Genomic DNA, 27,546 nt, shown 5'->3' with positions numbered 1-27,546 from the left:
ATTGACCTTTATTTTATTTATTTATATGCAGTGCTGAGAATCAAACCAATACCCCAGGTCCTCCTTTCAGTTCTTGAATCATATATATTATCAAGTCTTCAACTCTAGCCATGACATTGTTTTGTAAATATTGTGAATTAAATTGTACTTTGCATTTACTAGTTATTCAGTTTCAAATGTCATAAAAGTTCTTGGTGATTTTAAATGAGTCCAGTTGACCTGAGTTAATCAAAAAGTGTCTTAACAGACACAAATAACTATTAACATTAAGTGAGAGTTGGGACAGCATAAGGTGAAATTTATGTCTCAAAAGGCCCTAAACATGTTTGAAATTCCAATAACTTAAGTATACATCAAGTGATTATATTTGTCAAAAGAATGTTGGTTTATTTCAGAGTTTTACATGGAACCATATAAATTTATATACTTATACCTTTTTTACTGCTTTTGTATCCTAAGTATACCCTCATTGATTCAAACATAAATGCCATCTGTATATGTATTAAGATTAAAAGCCATCATCTTTTAATTCCTTATTAATTCTTCAAATTGAATTTTCTTCTCTGTTGAGCAAAATATATCCTAGGGTAAAAGAAAATCTCAGTTATGGCTTTATAGATGGCTCTACACTCCTAATCTGAGGAAAAGGGGTCTAATGTCATGACCTATTTATATAGTTTTTAAACTTTCTAAGAAAAATAAAGCTCTACTATAATTAATGCCTAATGAAATAAACACCCTGCCTTTGTGGTTGCCTGGTAACTACATACTGCAGGCTTGTGGGGTAGCTAAAGAGGCTGAATAAACAGAAATGTTCAGATCCACTTCCAATTCAGGTGGATGAGGGGCAGCAGCAGGCTAGATTCTTTTCTTAAAATTGTTTTTCCATAATGATTTTGCACTAAAACATCCTCTACACTGAAACTTACTCTTGTAAATGACTTCTGCAGATAAGAGTCCAAACCACCAAGTTATGATTTAAAATTTTAAAAACTCTCAACAGTACTAAACTAACTCTACTTTGTTGTTCTGTATTAGCCCTAATGTCTGTTAGAGTGACTGGACTGAGGAAAAATGTTCTTACTGTACTTTCCTTTCCCACATTTTAAAACTTGGTGCATTATAGCTGTACATAATGATGGGATTTATTGTTACATATTCATACATACACACAATATAGCAATACAATTTGGCCAACATCACTCCCCAACACTTTCTTACTGTGCCTTTAACCTTTCAATAAAAGCTAATATTTGCACATCACTTCAGCACTTGAGTGACCAGATATAGTTCCTGGATAAAGGTGGTAATAGAATGGGACAGGGGTGATGATAATGATCATTTACATTTAGTTTTGGCTTGGTTCCTCATAACAGATTTGATTTCCTAATTATGTTTTGCCTTAGCTTAGGTAAAAATAACTTTCATTTCCTTGGCACATGCCAACCACAGTTGGTGGAGGAGGCTTTCCAAATCCATAGGTTGTTGATAAGAGTGTCTAACTAGATTAGAATTAAATTTACTGAATAAAATCCACAATGACCCTAAAGCACATGTAAATAATGACAAGTTGACTATAAGGAAATGTAGTTAGATCAGATGAAAACTCATTTCTGGCATCGTCTTGTTTTCAAAAGCATGTGTTAGGTACAGGGTACTGAGAGCTCATTTGCACTCTTTGATATAGAATTTCTGATGCCAAGATTTGGGGCTAGCTAGGTTGGTCGCCCCCATGTATACAGGAATAAGCGTGGGCTGGAATATTTAAATTGTCTAACTATAGCCTTTTGGATATAGTCAGAAATGATTTACTACTCAGTAGTTTTGTCATTTGGCAATACTAAAACATAATAGCATATGGTTTGCTCTTTAGAATTAACATAAATGCTGTTGTTTGAAATAAAGGTTTCTTATTCTCTGATGGAAACTGTTTTAGGGTACGTGTTCCTTTATCTTTTCACATGGAAGGAAGCATCCCATTGCATCATTATGTTTAACTCTTGAGTTTTGGGTTTTGTGGTTGGAAGATGTGGCTGGTGAGGCCCAGGGCATGGTTTAATCAGAAAACCACTTGGCTCCACAACTACTGTCTTCATTCCTAGCTTAAAACAACTCATTTCTCTGGTCTTAAAAGAGACCCTTGAAGTATGAGCAATAGTTGACTCAAACAATTCTATTTCAGGGTTTGGAAAATAATTAGTTTCAGATTCTTTTGTCAATGGGACATCAACATTATCATCTTTATGTTAAAAGGAGAAAATAATATAAATATTAGTTTTCTCTATCTGCAATATATTCAATATCTCTCCTTCTATCTTATTGCCAAAATATATTTACTTATTAATTATCACGATTCATTTTTTGTTATAAGGGTTTTTCTTTTTCAGTTATACTTCTTTGCCTCTTCTTTTATACCCTGCCATCTCACTCTAGCCCTAAGATGTCTTTCATTGTTGTTACTATTATTAGTTATTTAATAAAGTTTCAAAAGATTTAGTTTTTGGAACCATCAAGTTACTTCCTTTTCATAAGTATTTGGCTTGACTGTGATAGAACCTGTCTTTGGGGGGAAAAATCTTTCAGAAAGAGTTAATTTGCATTAACAATCAGGATAATTCTCAGGAGAGAATTTAAACTAGCCAGTGTCCTCTCTTGGAGAAGCAGCCCCAGGCCAGGCTACTGGTGAGGAAATTAACTCCTAGTGTGCTGCCTCTGTGCTGTATGTAGGCTGGATGCTCATCCATTCCCTTAGCAGTGGCAGCTTTAAGATAGAAAAAAAATGCTGTGGATTCACCTCCTGAGATCCTGAATTTGATAGAAAATGTGCTGTCTAGTGATTTTTTTTAATGCTTGTCTCCATACACTCATAGGTTGGTGAGAGGGGAAAAAAAAATCACTCCTCTCTGATAGCATTTTGCTTTAATTGTATTTACACAAATACAAGCTATTTCTTCCCAATGATTTTAAAAAATTGAGTCACACGAATAAAATACATGAGATTTGTTTCCAGAGATATCATCACTTCATATACCTAGTTCTTAATTCTAATATGTGTGTTGTTTAATTTTTTTCAGAAGTAAACCAATTAATTTCTTGAGTAGTAATTCAACATCAGTATCCAGAAAATTGAAAGCCTTGTGATGTGGGAATATGCATTTTGAAAAGAACAAGAAATGTCTTGATTCTAACTTTAAATATTTACTATCACTTCCGTATCTTTTACTGTCAAATGCTTTTCTTTTTTTTTTTTTCATATAAGGAGTCTAGATGTTTTAATAGTGAGCAATTTTAGAGAGAATGTTTGATAAAAGAAAATGATGAATAACCATGGAAACCAAATGGCTGAGATAGGTAATAGTTATCTGTAAAGTCAAAGAAAACAAATAGTTGAGCCCTCTGCTCACAGAATTGCCTGCAGGTGATTTCTAAGATTCTGACCCTTAACCCCAGAGTTCCAGGTGAAAGTTCTTTCTTGACCTCTCTTTACTGTGAGGGAACATTTTAGATTTTATCTATCAACCCTTTTTTGGGGTCTTCCCAGATTTTATCTGGTCTGGTTTGTGTCATATTTGGATCCATTTTGGAAAGTGGAACAATTAAAGTGTCCAAACCTTTCATTAGGAGTCTTCCATTTGAAAAACAAAGGAAGAAAGAAATAAAAAGCTTTTGATCTGATCTCTAACCCTTGGACTAAACATTCCAGTCATTCATCTTCCAGAATTTCAAGTACAGGATTTCATTGTGGTTTGATTTTACTTCTTTGAGACCCAGCTTGAATGCCTCAATTTGATTTTGTGCTTTCAACACAGTTCCTGGGATCTGGAGATTTGGGAAGGGCTGTACCATATGGTCTTGATAAGGTGATAGATTTTCACATTCTGCAAATTGGCAAGAAAGGGTAGGCACTGAATCAGATGCAGGATGGGAAAATTAATGTTTGGGCCTCACTCATCTTATTAAATTCTTGAGCCCTGTATTTCCCAAAGAATTTTTTTTTTTCCGTTTTGCAATATTGAGGGAATGAAGCCAAGGCCTCTCTCGTGCTAGCCAGGCACTCTGCACTATAGAATCAAATTTAACAAAGGTGTGTGTGCGCATCCACGTGTCCTCACATGCAGGGGTGGGAGTCTTCTAACCTCTTTCATAAGGTTCTTCTAACCTTCCTTTAAAAAGCTATGACATTTAACACTTAAGTTTTTCAGAGGAGACATCCGACTTAGGAGTTAAAGAACAAAACAGGGCCTCTTCTTTGGGAGTCTGTAGAACAAAAACGGGCCTCTTAGCTTTCTTTGAAAAGGAGACTGCATAGGAAGGTACCCGATGAAGATGAAAGGCACTAAAAGATAACCTGTCTTTTTCATCTGGGAGTTGATAGTTTGGGGAGAAGAACCACAGACCGATGACAGGATAAAACAAAGCCAGGTGTATGTACACAGAGGGTAAAAGACATATGTAAAGGTGGTACAAATGTCCTGGCGGCAAGAAAATTTAAGAAAAAGAAATTTAAGAAGGGTTCGTTAAGTAATTTCTAATTGGCGGACGGTGGAGTGGGTAGAGGGAGCTTAAGTGAAGGATTTCCCTTGATTTTAGAGAATTCAGAGTCAGGAGCCTGCCTTTGAATCGGGTCTGTGCGGCGCTTTTGGCTTGGTGGAGGCTTGCTTGGAGATCGCCTTGTGGGCACTTTCTTTCCTTCATCTCTTCTAGTGTCGGTGTCCTTGGCTCCTCCATCCGCGCGCTGGCCCACAGGGGTCCGGGTCGCGTCCCTCTTCTGGTCCCCAGCGGGCGCGCGCGGGGACTGCGCAGGCCGGCGGCGGGGCGGGGCGGGCTGAGCGGCCCCGGCGCGCCGCGGGTTAAGTGGCGGGGGCGGCGGCGAGGGGCGGAGGGAGTGCCGCGGCCCGGCTCGGAGCGCCCGCGGCCCGCAGCGGGTTAAGCGCCGCCCGCGCGGAGAGGGCTGAGCCCCGAGCCGCCGCTCCGAGCTCGCATTCGGATCCGCTAGAGCAGGAAGATGGCGACGGACGGCGCGAGCTGCGAGCCCGACTTGTCCCGCGCCCCCGAAGACGCAGCAGGGGCTACGGCGGAGGCGGCGGTAACCGAGTTCCCGGGGTGGGCGCGGGAGGTGTGTAGACGCGGGTCGCTGGATCCCGGTTCCCGTCCCGGGGACGCTCCTTAATCCCGAACACCTCTAGATATCCCTTTCTTCGGGCGCTTCCCGGGCCAGGGGCTGGTTTGAGTGGGACGGGGCGGCCACCCGGGTTAGGGATCCCTTCTGTCCTTTAGGGCTCCCTGTGCGTGTCCTGTGCAACCATTACGCCCACTCCCTCCACCGGGGGGCATTTTGACCCGGAGCGAGGGCTGAGTGTGTTTCTTGTCGAATCTGACCCCCCATTGTTCACCTTTCGCTGTGCGCGTGGCTGTGAGCGCGTGTCCCCGGGGTGCCTGGCACCTCTCAGTGGACTCAGGAAAGCAGGGAGAGGGAGGCGGGCCATCGCCAAGCAGGTGTGGGGATGCCCATTGTGTGTTTCTCTTCGAGTGCCTTTGGGAGGCCAGTTGGGAGAGGCCCGCGCCCAGCTGTAGGCGCTGCTGCAGCTGAGCGACAGCACTTTAGGTAGCTGCTTGCTGCTCCATCACTTGGTGGTGGTGGTGTCGTTCTTCCAGAGGCGATGCCCTGGCAAGGTGGAGGTTCTGCACCTGGTTTCTGAATATTGTTTTCACCTGGGGTCTGGAAGCCAAATGGGCTGCTTCCCATGGCTCATCCTGTGTTTAGCACCATGAATACATCCATGTGTTGACACTTGGTGTTTTCCAGCCTTTTCCCTGATGAGGGCTGGACCCACATTTCCTGGGTGCAAAAACCTTATCAGGGCTTGAAAACCAGCTTCTCTGGAGCTGCAAAGATCTGCAAAGAAAAGCAGATCTGGGAGCACCTCCCACTCTTGGCGCGATCCCGCCGCTCCGGCTGAGGATTCGGGGTGGGATGGAGTGAGCCGGGCGTGGACGCCCCCTCGTTCCTCCCACCACCTGAGAGAAGTCATTGCGGGAGGCAGCAGAGGGCAGGGCAGGGCGTAAACAGCACGGGCTGTTTTAACTTCCTCCCACCTCTGGAGGTAGGGCTTTCTGGAGAGGGAGAGGAGAGATGTGGAGGAAGGCACTGGGGGTGAGAGGAGTTGTGCTTGAAAAGGAAAGGAGAAACGGAGGAGGAGGGCTGTTGATTTCCGCTTGTGAAACTGGCAAATTTGGAGCTCAAACTTTTGCGAAAATTGAATTTTCATCCCTAGTGTGGAAAATGTGGAGTTTTAAAAGATTTATGGTGAAATCTTTTCACCCTCTGAGTTCTCCTCTCCAAAGTATAATAAGAAAGCTAGATGTTAAAACAACAAACCTCTCTGGGAAGCTGAAATGATTGGGTACTTATATACCCAAAAGATGGTGAGGGAAAGGCAATGAAAGGAAAAGGAGGTGGTATGTTGTAAATCAGCAAGGTTGGATTTGTTTGTTTAGCCTATGTAGAATGAGCTTCTTTCTATTCTCAATATTTTAATCACCTGGCAATTAAACCAAGCCCAGCCATCTGATTAGTGATGTGTAGCTGACATATAGTTTCGTTAGATTATAAACACCACCTTGTTTACAAGAGGCTTTTGGAATTAACAAGGTCAGTGTCCCCTCTCTGTTTTAAAATTTTAGGAGTCTGAATTTCACTGCTGATCATTGGGGATTTGATGATTTTAGGCTTGTCAATGGGAATAACCATGGAAAATCTGTGAAAATGAACCTCCTTTGTTATTTGCATAGAATCCTTTGGGGTTCTCAGATGCAGCAAAAGTCTCCATCTGATAGTTTAAAAAAAAACTCGATTTTAAAGATATTTTGCTGCCTTATGCAGTACAACTGGGCATAATATTTTTCAAAATAAATTTGACTTAAAAATGCATGGTCCATTTTTATCATTCCCTTCAGGTATAGATAGATTACATTAAAGAAGAGGCAGAGAAATATCTGTCATAATTGCTTCTTATCTAATAGCTAAAAATCAAAGGCATATGTATGCATTTTGAGTTCTTTTAAAAGAGAACTGATTATTTTAGCAGGAAATTCTTTTTTGCATGTTAGAGATTTATTTCATTTCAAATTGGTTTACATATTGTGCATTTTTATATATACATTTGGCAGTAGTGAGCCAGCGGAGCCTCCAAAGCAGTAGGCTATTTTTGAAAGTGAGTGTTTTCACTAAGTTTTGACTATTTAGATTGTTGCTTAGGAACAAGTTTAATTTATAGTTTTCAGTTTAATATCATTTTCAGTGGAGTGTTTTAAATTTAGTTTGTGATCCTTGTTCTTAGCTGTTTGAATCCTGAAAGCATCCCAAGTGTAAAGCTGGCTAACAGTTACATTATTCAATAGGATCATATTAATAGTCTTTGCTGTGAACCATGCTGGGAGACATGGGTTATTTTCAGTGTCTTAGCCAAATGTGATGACTTTTATAGGCCATATTGCTATTTTAACTCCTAATGGATAAGGCAGTATGGAAAAAAAAAATCTTCCTGCTTTTTATTGTCACCAAAGAATTTAGGAATGAAAGGAAAATGGAGATCTTTTAAAAGCTATATTTGGGATACCAACCAGCAGTCTTACCATTCTGAGCTTTCTTTAGCAGCTAATATGCAAAAAAATAGGTATAAATTTTGTTGCCATGGTGATAGAGACAGAGAAACTTGCACAAAATGTTTGTTTAAAAATTCACAACAGTGATATTAAAACAACTTAATGGCTGGATTGTTGTTTCGGTGGCAATATTGAATGTAAACGCAATGAGAGAATCTTAGTTGATTTTGCTAATTTTTAAAAGCTAAATTGTTCTATGACAACTATAAATATTGAAAGTTTCACAAAATAAAATTTGCTGATTTATCGAATATCATTGAACATTTACAAGTGGAAGCATCATGAGTAACATCTCTGCTGACCTAAAGTGACGTATCACATTGATAGAAACTGACATACACCAAGAAATCATAGGAGAAATTGTGGTGTTATGAGAGGCACAAATAATTTGCAATAGAAGTATTGGGAGAAACAAGCAGAGAGAGGGTTCCTAGTGGAAGGATCTGGAAATGCCATACAAAATGAGGACATTTCACCTGGGGATTAATACAAAGTGCATGTGGACAGAGACTGCTTGAAGCAGTGTGCACCTGTGTCTGGTTCTTTGGGTTCTTTAAGTCATGAAACATATAAAAGACTTTCAAAGGTGAGTGCAGAGGTTTCCATTTCGACCTCAGCTGTATGTTTTAGAAAAAAAAATAGTTTAATTTTTTCAAAAATTGAAATAAAATTTCCTCAGAGGTTAGAATATGACTGTTTTCAGTGTGATGCTTTTTATTCTTCTAAAATTATAAGCAGTATGTTTCTGTTTGTACCTGTTTTGTTTTCTTTGGACTTTATTATTGTCATTGCCTTTGCTCTTGTCATTGTTTTTCTTACAGGAACAGTTTTATGTAGAGAAAAACATTTGTATTATTTGTAATTGAATTCATGCCTAGACTGAATTGCCAGTTGATTCTGTCCTCATGTGTGTCACATAAGTTTATGAGCTCAGAAATGTTTCATAGTCTTAGTACTCAGTCATTTGCAGATATCTGCTGTTGGTCACATGTAATCAAGGATGTGACGAGGAGAGAACAGACTCAAAGAGGATTGTGTGAATTTATTTGCAAAAGAAATCAAAGGTTACTTATCACAGTGCCAGTCACATGGCAAGTATTTTACAGATTTCTATTGAATGAAAAAAAAAAGAAAGTCCATTAAAAAGCTATGTCATCATAATTAATGTTGGTTGTCTAATTGGAAAATTTTGTTACCAGGTTATAATGAAATTATTGTTCTATGGTTTTTATTAACATTATAGATATTAGAGACCTTGAATCAAAAGATTTTCATTTTACCCCTTTCTAAACTGCTTTTCTCAATGAATTTGAAAAATGTTTCCAGATTTTTAATTTAATTTTAAATTAAACACTATTAATTTTCTTTTTAGATTACCTCTCTTCCAAATGATGATTGAGGCTAGCGGTGTAGTGGTGGTGACTGTACCACTTCCATCCAGAAGACTCGTGACGGTAGAGTCAAGGCCATATTACCCATTTGGACTTGGAGGAGGGGATGATTGAGGATAAGGTGGAAATGTGGGAAAGTCTGGAGACAGAGAATGGGAATAAAAAGAAAGACTGGCCAGGAAGGAGACAGTTAGGCAAGGTTTTTGAATAGACTGCAGATGCACAAACCATGGGAATTCAACTATAAATGCATCTAGGAAGGATGAAGCCATATCTCTTCCCAATTTACATGTACTTGTTGCCTAAACACATCTGAATGTGGCTTTAGAGAGAGCCTTTATAAGAATCCTCTTGATTGGATCCTCTCTATGGGAGCTCTTGGAAAAGGAGATTTGTCTTTTCTCCTTGATGATTTGGTAAAGAAATAGAGAACAGACACCAGAGAGTAATGATGATGGCATTGACAGTAAAGATTGACAGAATTTTAGTCTGATCTTTTATAAATAACCTTTACAAAGATGACATCATGTTACTAATGCTGTGTACACAATGGTGTCATCAATGTGGAACCTGGTTTTAGCAGGGAGATTATCTCTGAATAAATTTTTAAGAAACAACTAATAACTTGAGGATCTATTTGCAAGGTTAGTATAGTAAATGAAGTATAATCAAGTCAACATTGTCTTGTGGAGTGAGTGCTTATTTGTAAATTATTTAGTTTTGACATTGCTATGTTTCATGGGAAAGACAACTGGAATGATTCCAAAAAGTCTGCTTGAGTTCTCCCACAAAAGGGCTTCATAACTGCAAGAGTATAATTTAGCCTTCCATGCCCCAGCCTCTTCACTTTGAAAATCAGCATGCTGACATTTGCCACCTACAGATCAAGACAATATTCTTCAATGCATTGCAAGCTTCTTAAAGGACAATTATTAGGTGGAAATACTTTTATTTTTCTGAGATGCAGCCCATTCTTTCCCTGAAGAGGAAATGGAGACTGAGAGGAGTTTTGAAAGAAGGAAAAGGGAGGTAGCTGGGCCTAATTATCAGATGCTGTCACCCCTGACTGAGCCATTTTTCTGCTTTTCATTTCAGCTTTCTCTTAGTTAAAATTAGTTACATCCATTACCAGTTTTCCTTCCTGACATTGTTTCCTTGTCAGTATTACCTCCTCCCAATACACTGAAAGTGCCTTGTCTTGTAGGAAAGACAAAAGACCCCAGGCAGTGTGGTTGAGGACCCTTTGTTCTCTGTATGTTGTTTTAAAGATTTCCCTAGTTTAGGTTACTCTAAATGATTTTTTAAACAATCAATGATTGATTGAATGCTCAGTTACTTAGTTGCTTCTAGAGTGGACTGTAGCATTGTATCTTAGTTGTCTGTAGAATGTTGTACCTTAGTGGGCTACAACATTTCATGCTGTTTTATGCTGCAGGCAATAGGCACTTAATACCAAAAGTTGGGGGCAGGACACATTTGATAAAATCAGGTGAAGATGTGGTATTCTTGCTATCCTGACACATCTAGTAAATGTGAGGGAATAGAGTTACCAGAGAATACAAATTTAGTACTGTAAGTAAATGTAACCGGCAGGACATGATTAGTTGAGAGATAAGTTAATACAACAGACTCTAAATCCAAATTGAGAGAACAAAAGATTTCTAGAGTCTAGGAGGGCATACAAAAATGGAAGCTATGCTTCTTGTTGAAGATAAGTATCAGATGAATATGAAGAATAAGGAGGACCAGGGAGAGCAGAATCAGAGGTATGTGATCCTCTCATGAAAACTCACTCTTCCAATTAGAGAGAGAAATCAGGAGGAATAATCTCAAGGCAAGAGGTAATGACAAATTTTAAAATGGTCTGAATTCATGAGAAACATTATACATTCTTTATGAAAAGTATCATAATTGGCTAAATTCATATTCTATGTACTTAGAAAGTTGGACTTAGTTTTTTCATGACAATAATTCAGTATTAAAATTGTGATCCTTTTGAAGTTTCAAGATGTTTCATTGCTTTCTCTTCTTTATGGTCCTTATTTATCCCAAAGGAAAAAAAAAATCTTACTTAGGAAATTCTAAGTGCATTACTATTAGCATACACTATTAAATGAGGAGCCACACACATTTCTGCAACTTCTAAGCAAAGACGTAAAATCAGTTTTCCTCAAGTATTTCTCATAGGCCTTCAGTCTTAGGGGATGACCTAAATTTTCTCAGTCCATATATACAGTTACCCTAATGGTAAATGAAATTAGGATGTTTGGGGCTGGAGGAGTTTTTAGAGATCAATTAGCTCAATATCCATATTTACTGATGAGAAACCTGAGAACCAAACAAATGAAATGACTTGTCCTTCTTTGCTGATTGCTCATTAGCCACATCTCTTGTGCCTTCCAGGCCATCTGCTCTCTCAGACACTCTCACTCTTTCTTCCTTAAGAGAGATTGATCAAATGTCGGCACAACTCACTGGGTTTTAAGCTGGGCAGAGGTAGAGAATGTGTATTCCTAATAGAACTGTTTCACCTAGCAGCCCGGATAAGACTGGTGTGTTTGGATAGAGACCTGAGGGGCACTTAGCCACGGTGGCTTCACCATGTTCTGAAGGCTTTTTGGCATCCCATCAATGTGCCAACCCCATTTATTCTTTAAGGTTATGGGCAAGGCCCTTTGGCCCCATTTGGCTGTGACTGTAGAATCCCCCTGAGTTTTAGATTTAGGGGTAGGAGAGTAAGGTATCCTTGGTGGTGAACTGTTTTCAGTTTTAGCAGTTTAAGGTGACTCAATTCAGACATGTTCTGTTTTTATCTTCTCCTTCTCTCTCCTTCACTGAGCCTGAATGAGAAGATTGCCCTCTGTACACCAACCATAAGTAATTCCCGGTACAAAACTGCTGTTGAAAAAGGGTGTCTCTCCTTTTTCATTTATATATAAGCCTAAATATATGAATTATAACAAATTAATAATTAATATATGCTACTTTAACATGAAAAAATTAATATGCAATAAAAAACAATGCATCAATATAGCATACACCAATATACATGATTTGTTGTATCCGAAAGAGGATATCTTCTCTATTTGGTGAATAGACCTGGGTTAGATTACACTGCCATGACAGATTTTTTCCCCCCATATGAGATAAGATCCATGCCAGATGTTCGTACTGTATGCATTTACTGCATATACTATCTGGTGCAATTCCTCAGTAGCACTTTCCCTGGCATATAGTACTTTTTCTGGCATATGCATCAGACCTTAAGAGCAGTCATTAGAGTTAAAATCCAACAGGTATGCTTTATTTTTTATTTTTGAGTTTCTTTCTGTTGCTAAGAAATGAGAGCTAGGTGTAAGAAAGCTTAGACTATGAGCATTTCCTTGGGGTAGAGGGGTTCGTGTTTTTTTGAGTGCCCTGATGGACAGCTTAATTTTTTATTTGGTATGTTTTGGATCTGTTCTGTTTTCTTTTGAAAAATTAAATTACCAGGGTAGTATTTTATCAACAAGAGATTTAAAACAATTCCTTTTGTTCTTGAGTGAAGAGGCATTAATGATTTTTCTCTATATCTAAGTATTTTTATCCCATATGTATATCAGATGAATGCCCATTCATATGAAACAAAAATGAAGGTTTTTATTGGAATTTTTGCTTCTAAGCTTGCTTATTTTTCTAAAATTACCAAAGTGCTTTATATTTATTTATAAAATATCTAGAACCTTAAGATCACCACCTGTTTTCATGCACTTTTGTTTTTAAACCCTGCTTTGCCGGAATAGGGGATGGGAACGTCAGATACGGAGAATAGCAAATTGGAAATATTATTATTGGAAATCAGGAATGAGTGGTGTTTTAGTGAGGAAGTACAGATGGAGGTATAGGGGAGAAGGAAGCAGACACACTACATACCTAAAATAATATATATCACCTATATTATGATGTGAGATAGATTTCTAAAATATTCTGTGACAAAGTTTAGCAAGAACCCTATAACAATAGAGGTGGTAGTGGTGGTGGTGGTTATTATTATTATTCCCATTACTGGGAATTGAATCCAGGGGTGGTCTACCACTGGGTCACATCTGCAGCTCTTTTTATTTTTTTTTATTTTGAGACAAGGTCTTGCTGAGTTCCCGAGGCTGGCCTTGAATTTGCCATCCTCCTGCCTCAGCCTTCCAAGTAGCTGGGATTACAGGCGTGTGCCAATGCATTTTTTAAAAAATGAATTTCCCTATCAATTGATGGTAGTATATAGAAAAACAGAAGTGTTGTTTTCAGGTCACTGTTGTGATGTCAGTGATGATGGAAGCAGGGCAAACTCTCCTGACTCTAACATGAATCAGAATCTTGGCAATGTCTTCTATAATTTATTAGTTTTTAAAAGGGAGTGCTTTGCTTATGAAGCTTCAGGGAAACAAGCACAATAAAACATACAATTAATTAAAATCTTTAGAACAACCAGCAGCAACATTAATAAAACATTACCTTTTAAAGCACATAAGAATTGCAGCTTATTCTCCCATCTCAAGTAGGGGGGAAAAACAGAATAAAAGTCTGTCTTTCATCATTGTCAATAAACTGAGTTTATTGGACTTGCGCTGGTAGATTTTCAAAGAATAGGCTCTTAGCCAGTGTCCCACTACTCCCTACATAAAACATCTGGGATAGTAAAAACAATTGCCGGCCTTTATTTAGCACTTACTTCACTTATGTGTTCCTATTTAATCCTCACAAGAACTTTGCAGAGTAGATGCTAGTGTTACCATTGTATAGATGAGAAAGCAGAGACTCAACCAAGTTGTTGAAATGCTTCTCAAAGTGTCATCCAGCTTGGACCAGCAGCACCAGAAGGAGCTTGCTTATTAGAAAGGCAAACTTATAGCTTCTCTAACAATCAAGAAATTCTGAATCAGTTTCTAGACGTAGAAAACCTGCAGCCTGTTTTTTAAGTTAAAGTCTCCAGGTGATTCTTACATGCTAAAGTTTTTAAAAATATAAGATATAATACTATAGTAGAGTTTGGGACCTGCTATATTGGATTTTACTATTCACAGGGGACATCTCTGAGTTGCCTTCTAAGCTGTGCTCTCCTTCAAACCTGCTATAGGTTTAGCTCATCTCTTTTTCCATCTTTAGTCCCTGCCTTCCAAATAACTGCTCACTCTAGTGGGTATGTGTAAGAAGAAATAATTTACATAGGAAAATTCTTTTAAAATCTTTCTCAAGGGATCCATCTAGGTCTTGTCTCTTTCCCATTTATCACTGTGTCCCCTTCCAGATGGCTCTTTTGAAGTGAGATATGACTAGGTCTGGTCAGGTCTTGTGAAAGCCCCTGAAGTTGTTCGTGGTCTCTGCTGTGTTTACTCCTGTTTATGCACAAAGACAATCTGGTGGTAGATGTAGGTGCTAAGCCAGTTGTTACTGCACTTACAGAATGCATTCTGGAATTCTGATACTGTATGATACTGTATGGTCAAGTGTGCACACAAATTATAGCACTTGGTTGGATGTCCTGGTTTTACCATTTACTGGTTACATGATCTGTGTTATGTTATCTGACTTCTCTGAGTTGTGGTTTTCCTAACTAAAAAAACAGAGATGGTGATGTCATGTGGATTAGATTTGGTTCTTTGAGAATACTTTGAAAACCGTTGGGTGCTATACAAATGTGAAATAATGTTCTGGAATGCACTGAAGAACAGCTTCTGAGGTTGGGTGTACCAAGAAATTTGGGGATAGATATGAGTTTCCTTCCAAGGATGGGATAGTCAAATGAAAGTTTCCATAGAAGAGAGAAGCATATTGTGTGTTTTTGGAGGACTTCAGTCTTTGGACTCACCCAGGCCCAGCTGAGAACACATTAACTGATCTTCTTTCCACTCTATCTGTAATATAGATGTTAGAAGACCTAATTGTAAAAGTTATTGTGAGGAAAGAAGTTGAAGATAAAAGAATTTGGATCCAGTGGTATATTAATGTGATTTAATGCTGTAAGATTGGATGTAGTCATGATGGAAGGAATGTGGAGAACATGATAGGGCTTGGAGAGTATTGTATGAGAAGTTATGACCCCAGGGCCATTGTGCTGACTCCTCATAGTGCAACTGTGTCTCTGGAAGGCTGACTTATCCTAGCCTCTGCTTCACACCTAGCCCTCCTTGTAGAATAAGAAGCTACAGGGAATTTGCCTAAGAAAGCACTTCAATAACATAATTGTAGAGTTCCATAGGCCCAAATAACTGTAAGTGGGTTGTGGTTCAGGCTTATTAAAAGTGAATCTGTCTGCAATGAACATGTGTATACATGTTGTTGGGGAAGGGTGGGCAGTATGAAGAACATGTTCCTTTGAAATGGGTAACTATTAGTTGGCTCTGTGGATTATTTCCTTTGGAAATGTGAATCTGGGGTTACCTAGTCATTCTACTTTTGAAGAGAAGCCACAATTCTAGAATTATGTATTTATTTATTTGGTGATATTTTCAAATTTCTTTTTTTTCCCTTTTTTTTTTAATTTTTAAAATGTAGTTTGAATGTAGGGGAAAGTTTTTCTGTGGCTCAAGTAACACACATCTGTGGGCCAGATTTGGTTGTAGGTTGCGTACTAGTGGCCTCTGCTGCAGAATGTTCTATAAACATGACCTGTTATTATTGGATCTCCTGGAATTTATAATAACCTCCCAGGAGCCTTTATGTTGGGACCCTTCTAAGAATACATCTGTGTTTTCTTTTCTGCCCTCCAACCAGCCCCCACCTCACCCTGACATATACCAGGCCTGTTTTGACATAACTCCAGGGACTCTAAATGTGTGCCACATAATTTGGAGAGATTCTGATTGAGGTGTGCAGGCAGTCTGGGGAACTATATCTCCTTAGAGGGGAGATTTGAGAAAGTGGCATCATGGCTTTTACCTCTCCTAAAAGATTAAGGTATAGATTGTCTTTAATTGAACAGCATATTAGCGTCTTTTCTGAACCACTGGGATAAAAAGGACCTATCGTATATCTGTAGGATATATGTATCTTTCTTAAGAAATAGTTTTTCATTGAAATTTTAAATTTTGTGTTACAGAAAAAAGAGTTTGATGTGGACACCCTCAGTAAATCAGAGCTGCGGATGCTGCTGAGTGTGATGGAAGGGGAGCTGGAGGCCAGAGACCTCGTCATTGAGGCCCTGCGGGTAAGAACATTCTGGGGCAAGGTCTCCTTGCGTATCATTCTTTTCTCAAAAGGCCACTGCTAGCAGAGCTGTTTTTAATTGTTAAATCAAATAGATTTGAAATGTTCCATCAGGATAAAATGTGCCCCTCACTCCGGACACCAACCCTTTATAAGCTTGTAAACTTTATAAGCCAACAAACACTGAAGTCAAATGGCTCTTTACATGTTGGGGACTGAGAATAAACTGTTGACTGTGGAAGGCTTGAGAAGTCAGTTGTATTATTCCAGCAATTTTTTTGTTGTTGTTGTTTCACATACTTATTTGGTTAAAGACATATTTTTAGAAGACTGGTAATTTAGTTTCTTGCATTGGATATGTTGGCAGTGAGGAAAAATAAAGAGTCATTTATAAAAAAAAATGTTGCTGATACTAGATCTTTTTTCTTCCTATACAAATGACAAATGACTTTTTTATTTTCAGAAATTTAGTGTTTAAAAAATCTATAAATATATCTATATTTACATAAATATATAAATACTTATATCTTTAAATAGGTTATTATTTTTTTCTGATCTTACAGTATTTTTAAAACTATTTCCATAGTATTGCAAAGAATATGTTAAATGTCTTAATTTTTCTTTTTTCTTTTTTCTTCAGTATATTTTCACAGAATTGAAGTTGATATAGTAGATGTATGACGACCCCTCAATTTGGTGTTAGAAAAGTATATTTGTACCATCTGCAGACCAATATTGAGCTGAAGGTGTTGCTTTTTGAATAAGTTTAAATAGATGTTTGCAGTTTTGTTATGAGATATGACCATCCTGTTCCACATTAGGAACATTTTATTCTGTTGTTTTTTTGTTTGTGTTTTACTATTTTTTCAGATGTTGATGAACCTTTATTTATTTATTTATTTATACATGGCACTAAGAATTGAACCTGGGGCCTCGCACATGCTAGGCAAGTACTCTACCACTGAGCTACAACCCTAGCCCCAGGAACATACATATTCTTGAATGAACTTTTGGGAGAATTGCTGAGGCAGTACATCACTGAGATGTGTGAATTTCAGCTCAAGGACAGGATAAGGGCATAGTCACCAGCTAAGGCAAATAGCATAGCCTCTTAAGACCAAACAGAAGTGAAGAGTTCCACTTCCACCTTAGGGATTTTTCTAATCCATTCTGTTTACATGTTAAAGGGGTCAGCATTGCACACAAAATGCTTGAAAATTTAGTGAAGTCTGTTTTTTATGTTGCCTTAGAAACCATATCTATTTCTATTTTTAATTTCTTTGCATTATTATTAAATTTCTTTGCATTATCAAATGTAGGAGTAGAGATAAAGGCTTGATAGTGACTTGCCAAAGAGAACATTTTTCATAGAATCAAGGAATGTCAGGATTACAAGAAGCCTCACTTGGTATCATAGACCAGAGGTTTGCATCCCTATCAGATCTTGTGTCTCATTTTTTTATAAAATATTATTTACTATGTTTCCCTGAAATTTATGGATAATTGTATGTGTAAGTGAATTATACTAAAAATTAAACCAATACATTACACAATATACTATGATATAAAGAAAATAGGGAATTAATTATAATTGGATGTATTTTGAACATATACACTAAAGTATAACTATACTGGAAGGCATGAAAAAGTAGATGGCCTTTTGAACTAGGTATACACTAGTTATAAAAGAATTCTGATCCTAGTGTGCCATAACATTGACTCAGATGCAGTGAGGTGACTTTTTAAATCAGAGAATGACTTTAGGTAAAGTTTAGCAAAAGTGTACATTTATATAGGAGTTGAAACCCTGGAAGATTCAGTTTGTTAAAACAACTTGTTAGGATACATGGAATTACTCTCCTGGCTTGAATGTGTGTACTGTGTATGGAATGTATAGAGGAACATTTCAAAGTTTGGGGGGACCTAGGACAGTTTCTGGATCAGTGCCCAACCCTTCTCCCTACTCCATAAGGGCCAATTATTGTGAAACTAAACATGTTCTTGCTTGTATCTACGGCACCTTGGAGGGCACTTGTGGAGCACTGGCTAAGACCAGACTCCTTTGTTTATAGACTAAAACCAGCCAAACAAAAAGGAAGCCCAAAGAGATATTGATCTGTCTAAGATCACAATGTGGTGTGCATGGGAGTCTTCTAGGTTCATTTTCACACAACCTCCCTTGGGGAACTCAGTGTATATGGAGATTTTCAAAAACTTTCTTTTTTCTTTAATTATGATGATATGATATATTTACATATTTGTGACCCTGTTTTTAAGAATAGGTAATAATGTCATCTTCATATACCAATGGTAGCCAGCCAGCATAGACCCTCTGTGGTGATTTACTGATTGACTGTTAATTCCCTGGAGCATTCACCGTAACTACTGAAATATTTACTTAGATCCAAATGTGTCATTTATTTGCCTTTCCCTCCCACATTTCTTTTTTATTTAATACAATATTTTTATTGAAGGGGAAATTGTATTTTAAAAAGTAATATTAATTACTTTAATTGAATTGCAAAACTCTGAACTGAGTCCACTTTAATCTCATAGAAAACATTTTGTCAATGATTGCCTCTCATTCACGTGAGATAGCAGTACATCTTTGAATAAGTATATATGTTCAAATGAAGCCCAGAAGGAAATATTTTGGAGTTTTATTAGAGGAAGTGTTAAAAGAGAAGCAGCAATAGCAAGATAGCCACAGAGCCTTTTGAGTTAAATTTAATTGAATCTTCAAAATTCAAGTGCACAATTTTATCCAGAAATTAGCAATTCAAGGATAATTGTTCAGATTGCTGTCTTTTGGCCTGCATTTCTTTTCCCTCCTCTTACTACAAGTATTTTTGTTAGTTTCTTAGTCAAAGTGAAACAAAGACAAGATGATGAAAAAAATGATATAATTATAAAACTTTAAAATGACAAAATTATGTGTTTCAGCCTGCATTGTAGAGGGCTCAGCCTGCTATCATTAGCATGAGTTTACATGGATTTTTTTTTTCATTGAAATAGTGACTGTCTTCAGTGGTTACCTTCGGATTTCCTCCATACTTTTTTTTTCTTTTAGGTTAAATAAATGAGAAATGATTGTATTAAAGACATGGCAGTTCTTCCTCCTAACCTTCATTGATAGACTAACTGTATAGTCCAGACTTCCAATTATTGTTTGCATTGAATTTTTTTTTTTAGTTAGCCATTTCAACATTTCTTCAGATATAATGATTTCTTCAGATAGCTCTGATAACACTGGGGACTATCAGATCATAGAATTGCCTTGTACAAGCAACCGTAGCAAAGAAACCCAATATACCACAGAAATTGATTTCTCTCCCCCGCCCCCCTCATATGACATTCTGGAGTGAGTGATCCCAACTGGAGGGGCAGCTCTATGTTGAGTGGTCATTCAGCAGCCCAGGTTATTTCTGTCTCTTAACTCTCCTTAGGGAGTTATCCTCATCTGTGTGGTTGAAACTGGATCAAAGCCAGCTCCACATCTCAGTGTGTGGTTAGGAGAGAGAGGAAGTGGAAGGCAAGTAACTTCCCTTGAGCACAAGCTTTCTTCTACATAGGGCACTGAGGAGCATTAGAGAGAAATTGTGGACACATCTAGTTTCATAGAAGACTGGAAAATGGCACTGGCTTGCCACTCTGTGGAAGAAGAGGGGACTTTAGAGAATCTTAACCTGTGAAAGACCAAGAAAGAGGGCTCTTATCTTGGTATAATCTTACGAAGCATCCTAGATAGGATAACATAGGATACATATCCTCCTCTCTCACTTTCCCTCAGTAAGTATTTGTTCAGGATGAAGCACATGTAAGTGGAGGTATATTATGCCAAAAATTGTCTCTTTAGAAAGTTGTATCCTGACTTAGTATGTTTTAAAAATAATCTGAATAATGTCATTTTTGATCCTACTGTTAACTTACTATGTTCAGAGTTTGCCTGGAATCATCTTTTCAGAAACTTGATCTATTCTTTGAATTCAAAATTCAATGTTAAAGCTTTTAAATGATTTTTCTTTAAGTTAAAATAGGTTTCTCAACTTCATTCCTGTTGATATATGAGACTGGATATTTTTTATGGTAGAGGGAGCCGTCCTGTATGTCATAGATATTCAAAAGCATCCTACCGTGGCCTCTTCACTCATGACAACCAAAGAAGGTCTCCTCATTAGGGAAAAAATGTTGCCCCAACATGTTGCCCTACTTGGGAAACACTGCTTTAAAGCAACACTGGTCAAAGAAATGCTACTTTTAAAAATGTTTGCTAGAATGAATATAAGAACTCAAAGTTGATTCAAATATGTCACATTATGATACAATGATTTTCTTGTGAAACTTTTGACTCTTTAAAACTAAAAGTTAACCTGAAAATGTGCCTTTAGCAAATTCCATGATCCTTTTGAAACATGCCACATATTTTACTATTTAAAATTACGCTCTAGTTTTTTATGCAGAACTTAAATTTTTTTTCCTTTTTTTTTCTTTCTTCTTTTCTTTTTTTTTTCCATACAGTATTGAGGATTGAACCCTAAACCTCATGCATGCCATGCAAGTGCTGTATCACTGAGCAACAGTCCCAGCCCCTAAATGTCTTATTTTTCAAATTGAAAAGTCTTTTATGGTTCATGGCTCAGTGCTGGAATCTTGACATAAAACAGAGGCAGTCTATTTTTCCAGGGCTGGGGATTGAACCCAGAACTTCATGGGTGCTAGGCAAGTGTTCTACCACTGAGCTACATCTCCAGACCCAAAGGGATATCTCTTTAAGTAGAAGAATGCTTTCACTTTAATTTTCAAAATAGCTACTGGATTGTGTGTTTCTCATATGTCACATCTGTTAAATATTGATAAAAGAATGCCAGTCTCGCTTTTTATTCATTTCAACTAAATAAAATATGCAGCCTTTTGTATTTCAAAATTCTCCTAGGAATGCAGACAATTGATTGACCAAGACATACGCCTTTTTTATGCTGTTCATTTTAATGAATGAATGAATGAATGAGTTTGCTGAGCTGAGCTCATGAAAACAAATTAATTTGTTTCTTTCTCTGCCTGTTGAGATAACACTTTTGCCTGTTTAGGGAAAGGAAGAAGTGTGTTGACCAGATTTTGTGTTGTTTCTGCAGGCAAATCGGTTTTCATAATGTCCAAATAGCTCATGGTTTTAAAAATATCTTTCTTTTTTGTCCAGTAAGACAAACACAAGAACTATCAATTTTGATTTTTTTAAGAAATTGTATTTTCTCTGAACAGTTATCATTAGTGGAAAAAAATAGATGACAATCAGGTAAAACAATCTTATTTTTATATACTGGAATGAAGGTGATGTTGCAACAGATCAAAGTGTTTGTTATAATTTCTGGTCCGTTTAGTAATCAGCGAATGATGCTTCCTTGCTGATTATTATCAATACATTATTGATATATTTGTATCTATTGAATATAGACATTTATGATGTCATCATATATTCATGATGTCATGAATATATAAGAAAAGCAATGATGAGGCCTTCCCATCTCTGTGATATACCACTTGATCCACATTGGTTGCAGGATAAAACCAGGACTACAAATAGGGTGAAACCAGGAATATATTTTAAACACTTTGAAGATTATTACAGTTTGGGGGACTATCCAATGATCAGTTCAGAATTACTCCCATGTGATCTGAAAATACAAGGTGTTCCCTTAAGGCATTCTGTTACAATTTAGCCACCTGGTCTTAACATTCAGAGTCTGAAGTACAAGCCTTGAGTTGTTGTGGAAATTTCCTTTATTACATTTATGATTAGTTATGTATCTTGATTGTAAGAGGAAATCAGGGTATAAAGCAGTGCTCTTAGAATTCTGCTTTTCTTATCTATGGCATTTAAAAATATTTAAGATTTATGTTTCTAACTTTCCAATTTTCTGAGTCAAATGTAAATAGTTTTTGAATAAATGAAAAAAGACAGAAAAAGTCATATCCCATGTCTCAAGTGGTACTTGAACTGAGTGGAAAAGTCTGTGCATTTGGTCACCTGATATTTATTGTCTTTGTTATGCTCTAGGCATGTTCTGGGCATCAAGGGTACAGTGGAGAACAAGAAGCATTATTTCTTTCCCATGGATCTTAGACTCCAGTGGGAGAGATGGGTGTTAAAGTGATCAAAGAAAATCTTTAGACAAATTGTATTTACAAATTTGTTTGAACAAAGAATTGGGCAGTGTACAGAATCAGAAAAGGTTTAGAGAACTCTGCTGGGCAGTTTGCGCAATGATTGTAGACAGAACAAGGATTGGTTGCAGTTAGGCATTTGCCTTGTTTGGATGTGTCTGATCAGTTGGAAGTCTGTGATTGGATAAAACTCAGCTCCTTGTGATTGGCTGATACTGAGCTGCTTTTTAAATTTTTTTTAACTTCTAAATTAGGTTTATATTTATATACATCTGGAGTTATGTGGTTGGTTGTTATATAGAAACCCAAAGTATGGAAACAGCCTCAAGCCAAGGGACTTCCTGCTTATTTGATTTTAAGACAATAAACAAATTTATCTAAGTACAAATTATAATTATGGAAGAAAAAGAAGGAATGCTGTGAGAGATAAGGAAAGGAGTGATATTTTAGAATGATCAGGAAAGGCTTATCTGAGGAGGAGACACCTCCTGAGACTTGGCAATGGAGAGAGACATCATGAATTTAGGTGGAGAGTGGTTCGGGCAAATGGGGGCAGCATAGGAAAGAATGGCACAGGACCAGATGAGGAGCGGGGGCCATACAGTGAAGGCCACAGTAAGGCTACATTTGACCCAATATCAGGTGGGGAGCCATTGGAGTGTTTCCACTTGAGAAAGATTTCAGTTTGATTTACATTTTCTAAAAAAAATAAAATCTTTTCTTTTTATGCACAATTTTATTGCATTTTATTTTTGCCTCGAAATTTATTAAATGTAAATATTTAAAATACACTGGCAGTATGGGGATAAAAGACATGCAGGTCTCCCTAGCTGCTAAGCTGACACAGGACAGCTGAGAGGGAACAGAACACCATCAGGCCATCTGAGTTTTTAGTTGTTTCCCTCTCCCCAAGTGTGGAAAACTGGCTTCCTATCACTTTTGTTCCTTGCCAATGGACAGTGTTTTTCTCTGAATTGTTATGAGTTAGCTGATTATGATTTTTAGTTAAGATTGGTTTAAATTAATATTGATGAATTTCTCCACTTGACATCTTTTTTTTGAAAGGCAAAATTGTATCTTCAGTTTTGTTTTCTCCAATCCACTTCACCTCAATTCAGATACTTATTTAAAATTTTTTTCTGTTCAGATTTTTATATGAAATTTTATTTTTAAAAGCCCTCTTCTTTCAGAATTGAAGACAAATGTATAGTTCCAGTGGTGTACTTAACTGTAAAATCAAATTCCTTCTTATTTCTTTCATCTGGATTTGGGTAAAATAGCAGAAGTTAGCTTCACATAGTTCCGAAAGGGGGTTGGCAAGAAAGTATAGGATCTTTCAACAGTGTCTGAATTTTTTTCTGCTCTAATACATCCATGTTGGCCTGTTTTGAATGGGCCATTGCAGTTTTTATGGTCACCTAATGACTCCATACAAAATTGAGATGCTAGAGGGGACAACCTCTTTAACAGCCCTGAATCCCTCTCATGAAATTCTCTTATGGGAAATATAATGGAGTTCTCATTCAGTGTCTATATCAAATTATAATTGCATCTCATATGGGCATTAAAATATTGTGGATAATAAACTCTTAGGAAGCTCTTAACTTACCACAGAGTACATCAGCCTAATTTTGTATATTTGAGTGGTAATTTTTATCCATGGTAAAGGTTGAGACTTGCCAAGTCAAGGGGAACAAACCTCCCATATGCTGACATCTGGGCATCCCAGCCATTCTGTCCTCAAGGGGGCCTTTAAATCTCTAGGCAGATGGGATGGGTAGGTACTTTAATATCACACCTCCCAGCCTCACATGCAGATGCATTTGTATTATGAGGAGTGGACAATGTAATATGCCACATGGCACTGCTCATAGTCTCTGTGAACCTTGAAAGTTATAGGACAGATCCTGTTCACTTGCTTCCTGTCTTCTGGAGTGGGTGTTAATGCTTCTTCCTCAGGGTGGAACTCGTACTTCCTAAGTCACAGACTGCCAGTGCGGCACAGGAACCAAAGCTAATCTACTCTGTTAATCTATCTTCACAGCAAGCCTATGGCAAGCTGGGAAACAAGTAGTCATGAAGTCAGAGGGGCATTCTGCATGGTCAGACCACATGCCAAAAGAGTTAGGAGCAGCATCATTTCTGTGGGCTTGAGTTACCACTGTCTGTGATCCTGGTGGTCAGTTGTGAGAGCATCTTAGAAAAAGAGAAGTGACTTCTATCACATGTTGCCAGCCAACATTTTTAAAAGCAAAACTTTCAAGTAGGAACTTCAGAAACTTTCAAAGTATATTGGAAATAGTATTATAAGCTCACACTCGTGTGCTCTCCACAGGGTTCCTGCTCTGCCTGAAGGTTGAAGTTTGAGCAAGGCATGGAGATGGGAAAGGAATTAACATTGTTTGGGTTTTGATATGTGCCAGGTACTAGATATGAATTGTCTCTTATTATCACGATGAAATCCTGTGAGGTCCACAATAGTACTCTCACTCTAGGAATGGAGACTCTGAGGTACAGAGAATTTAAACCAGTTTCTGACTGACTCCTAACCTCCGTTCTCCTCATTCTTTTTCTGCAAAGGCAGTGCTAATGAAACTAAGCATTTTCTTAGAGCTGGGGTCATGATCCATGGATTCTTTATTTTACTCTAAATGCTGCAAAATCCCAGACCATTTCTCACACACCTGTAATAAATTGTAAATATCAAAAGCTACCCAGAAATCAAAGCAACAACAAAAAAATTATCAATGTTCTGTGTTTAAACACTGATTCACTGCTCCCTTTCAGCTGATTGCAGGTAATTAAAAGCAGAAGTAAATCCTTCAAGACTTCTAAGATCTTACCCAATGACAATTATGATAATGTAGAAAAGCATCATTGATTATTAATGTTTTCTTTTTCTCATTAATTATCATACCAAAAGTTTGTACTTTTCTGTAATTAGACTGTGATTTTGTCATCTGATGAGAGAGAACATCTTTCATGCATGTGTGAATGCTGTAGGATTCAAGTTTGCAATAAGGAAATGCAGGTTTCCACATTGACAAAGACACAGTTGCTAAGCACCTGTTCTTTCCCATCCATTACTAAATCCCTTCTCCTGTAGATGCATTTCACTCACTTTTTTTTTTTCCTTTAGACTTTGGTCAGCTTATTTTTATTTCCTATCTGGAAAAAGAAAAGAACCAGCAGGTAGTAAATTGAGTCATTAAATAGGAATTCAGATTGTTTTCCATGAAAGACTTTTACTGACTTTCTTAAAGATATATAATTCTTTGATTTTTCCAATCAGTAGAAGTTATAGTGAGGGCAGATTATGTAAGCCAGGGTTGTGATACAGGCTCTGTGGATGCAAAGCTGAACATTTTAAGTAATTAATATGTTCAAATGCAGATGTATCACTGGCCTTGTTAGGAAGTTCAGTTTCCTTTCTCAGAAACCAGTTTTAGATTATTTTAAACATATTTCTAAATGATCCCTGGAAGTTAACATAGTTGAGGATGATTTCCTGTTATGGAGTCTTCTTCCTGGACTGGCTGCGAATAAATTTTCCTAGGTACTGTCAAAAGTGCATTGAGCTTCCCACTGGAGTCTTGGTCAAACAGTGGAACTTCACTGGTATAATGGAGAAGCCAACTTTCGTCATTTCTTCTTGTCTATATCAGAGGGTTTCATGTGGTTTTGTGTCCAATGGGAAGGTAATTAGATGTGTTGGGGAATAAGATGGAAGGAACAGTAGGAAATTAGTGGAAGAGCTTTAGAAACCCTTAATGAGTATTGTTAATATGTTAAACTCTTAATGTGTTTAAATTCAAACAGTTGACAATTGTGATTCACTGTAGGCTGTGGGATAAGAAAAAAATATGATAAAAATAGTGTTTAAAGGAGATTATGTTAGCCACTTTGGGAAATAGATTGACAGAAAAAGGGAGAAGAGGGATTTGAGTCAGTAATTACCATAGACACTGTTAAAGCTTTGAATTCTGGATGATGGTTCTAAATACAGGTGATATCTTGTGTGGGGGGCAGGGGTACTAGCAGGACGTGAAGAGACACGACTGTGAATAAAAATAACTCCTCTAGCATAAGTGTGTGTTATTTTCTAACTGGTGACAGCAAATATTTATTCCTAAAACAATTTCATCATTAGGGTAGAAACTTTGTTTTTCTTAGGACTTTATGTCTATGTGTATTTATACCCAAGTAATTCAGGCATCTGCTCCAGTTCTCCCTAAAGCCTTTTTAGTGCTAGTCATTCAACATTCATCCAACAAATATTTATTGAGGGTATACTGCCATGCCAGGTGTTGTACTGGGCACCGGGAAGAGTGAAAGCTAGAGAGTCCTGGTACTCATGGGACTTGGTCTAATAAAGGACCCAAGCCATTATTACAGGTTCTACTTCTACCAAGTGTAATAATGGAAAAGTACCCAGGCACTAAGATAATGTGTCATTATCAATAGGGTATTTTTCTAAGATCTTTTATACAAATAGGTGAGAGTAAAAATACTAAAAACCAAGCAAAATAGGAAGATTTTAAATAAATTTAATAAAAAGAAAACATGTTTCTTTGGTTTGATCTCCATTGGCTTATGTTTCCCTAGATTTTGTACAACTTCTGGAAGCTGTTCCTTTTTGTGTAGCTACAATGCCCTGTTTCCTTTCGCTCTCTCCTCTGCAGATGATAGCCTTTGGACTCCTTGCTTTTCAAAGTGGATATTAGTTTCCACTATTTATCATTCATTGGGGTACTTCAAAATACAGAGCAGTATGACTGTGACTTACAGAGGTGTTTTTCTGTTTGCCATTTTTTTTTTTTTTTTTTTTTTTTTTGGTACTGGGGATTGAATTCAGGGGCACTTAACTATTGAGTCACATCTGTAGTTCTCTTGGAGTTCAGATAACTACAGGCTTCGGCTTCCTTGTCATACAGCCTGGGATACAATAGTGAGCACCCAAAGAGACAGGAAGGAGAATCTGCCTGGTCCTTATTAAAGCCTAGATGACAGTCACTTTTCTTTATATTTTATTGGCCAAGTAGTCTCAGATTCAAGGTAGAGACAGAGACCTGACCAGATGTTTTAATACCTTTAGGGCACTGCTACTATTATTTGCTGAGCCCTTACTACCAAACATGGTATTTAGTAT

General features: G+C 37.5%; 1 protein-coding gene across 2 annotated transcripts in view; it reads left to right on the top strand.

The window, feature by feature from the left end:
- Positions 1–4,991: 4,991 nt before the first annotated feature.
- Cttnbp2 (cortactin binding protein 2) overlaps positions 4,992–27,546 on the top strand; it is a 141,110-nt gene continuing 118,555 nt past the window's right edge. The window contains exons 1-3 of one of the 2 annotated variants that reach the window (XM_076861734.2): positions 4,992–5,086; positions 6,653–6,658; positions 16,129–16,236. In XM_076861734.2, coding sequence (XP_076717849.2) covers positions 5,006–5,086; positions 6,653–6,658; positions 16,129–16,236 — 195 coding nt within the window. In that variant the 5' untranslated portion in view covers positions 4,992–5,005. The remainder of the gene's footprint in view (positions 5,087–6,652; positions 6,659–16,128; positions 16,237–27,546) is intronic. The other variant, XM_076861726.2, reaches the window with a different exon arrangement.

The sequence above is a fragment of the Callospermophilus lateralis genome, chromosome 1, assembly GCF_048772815.1.
Source record: "Callospermophilus lateralis isolate mCalLat2 chromosome 1, mCalLat2.hap1, whole genome shotgun sequence".
Taxonomy (NCBI): domain Eukaryota; kingdom Metazoa; phylum Chordata; class Mammalia; order Rodentia; family Sciuridae; genus Callospermophilus; species Callospermophilus lateralis.
The sequence above is the reverse complement of the archived record's forward strand: the minus strand, read 5'-3'. Positions and strand labels throughout refer to the sequence as shown.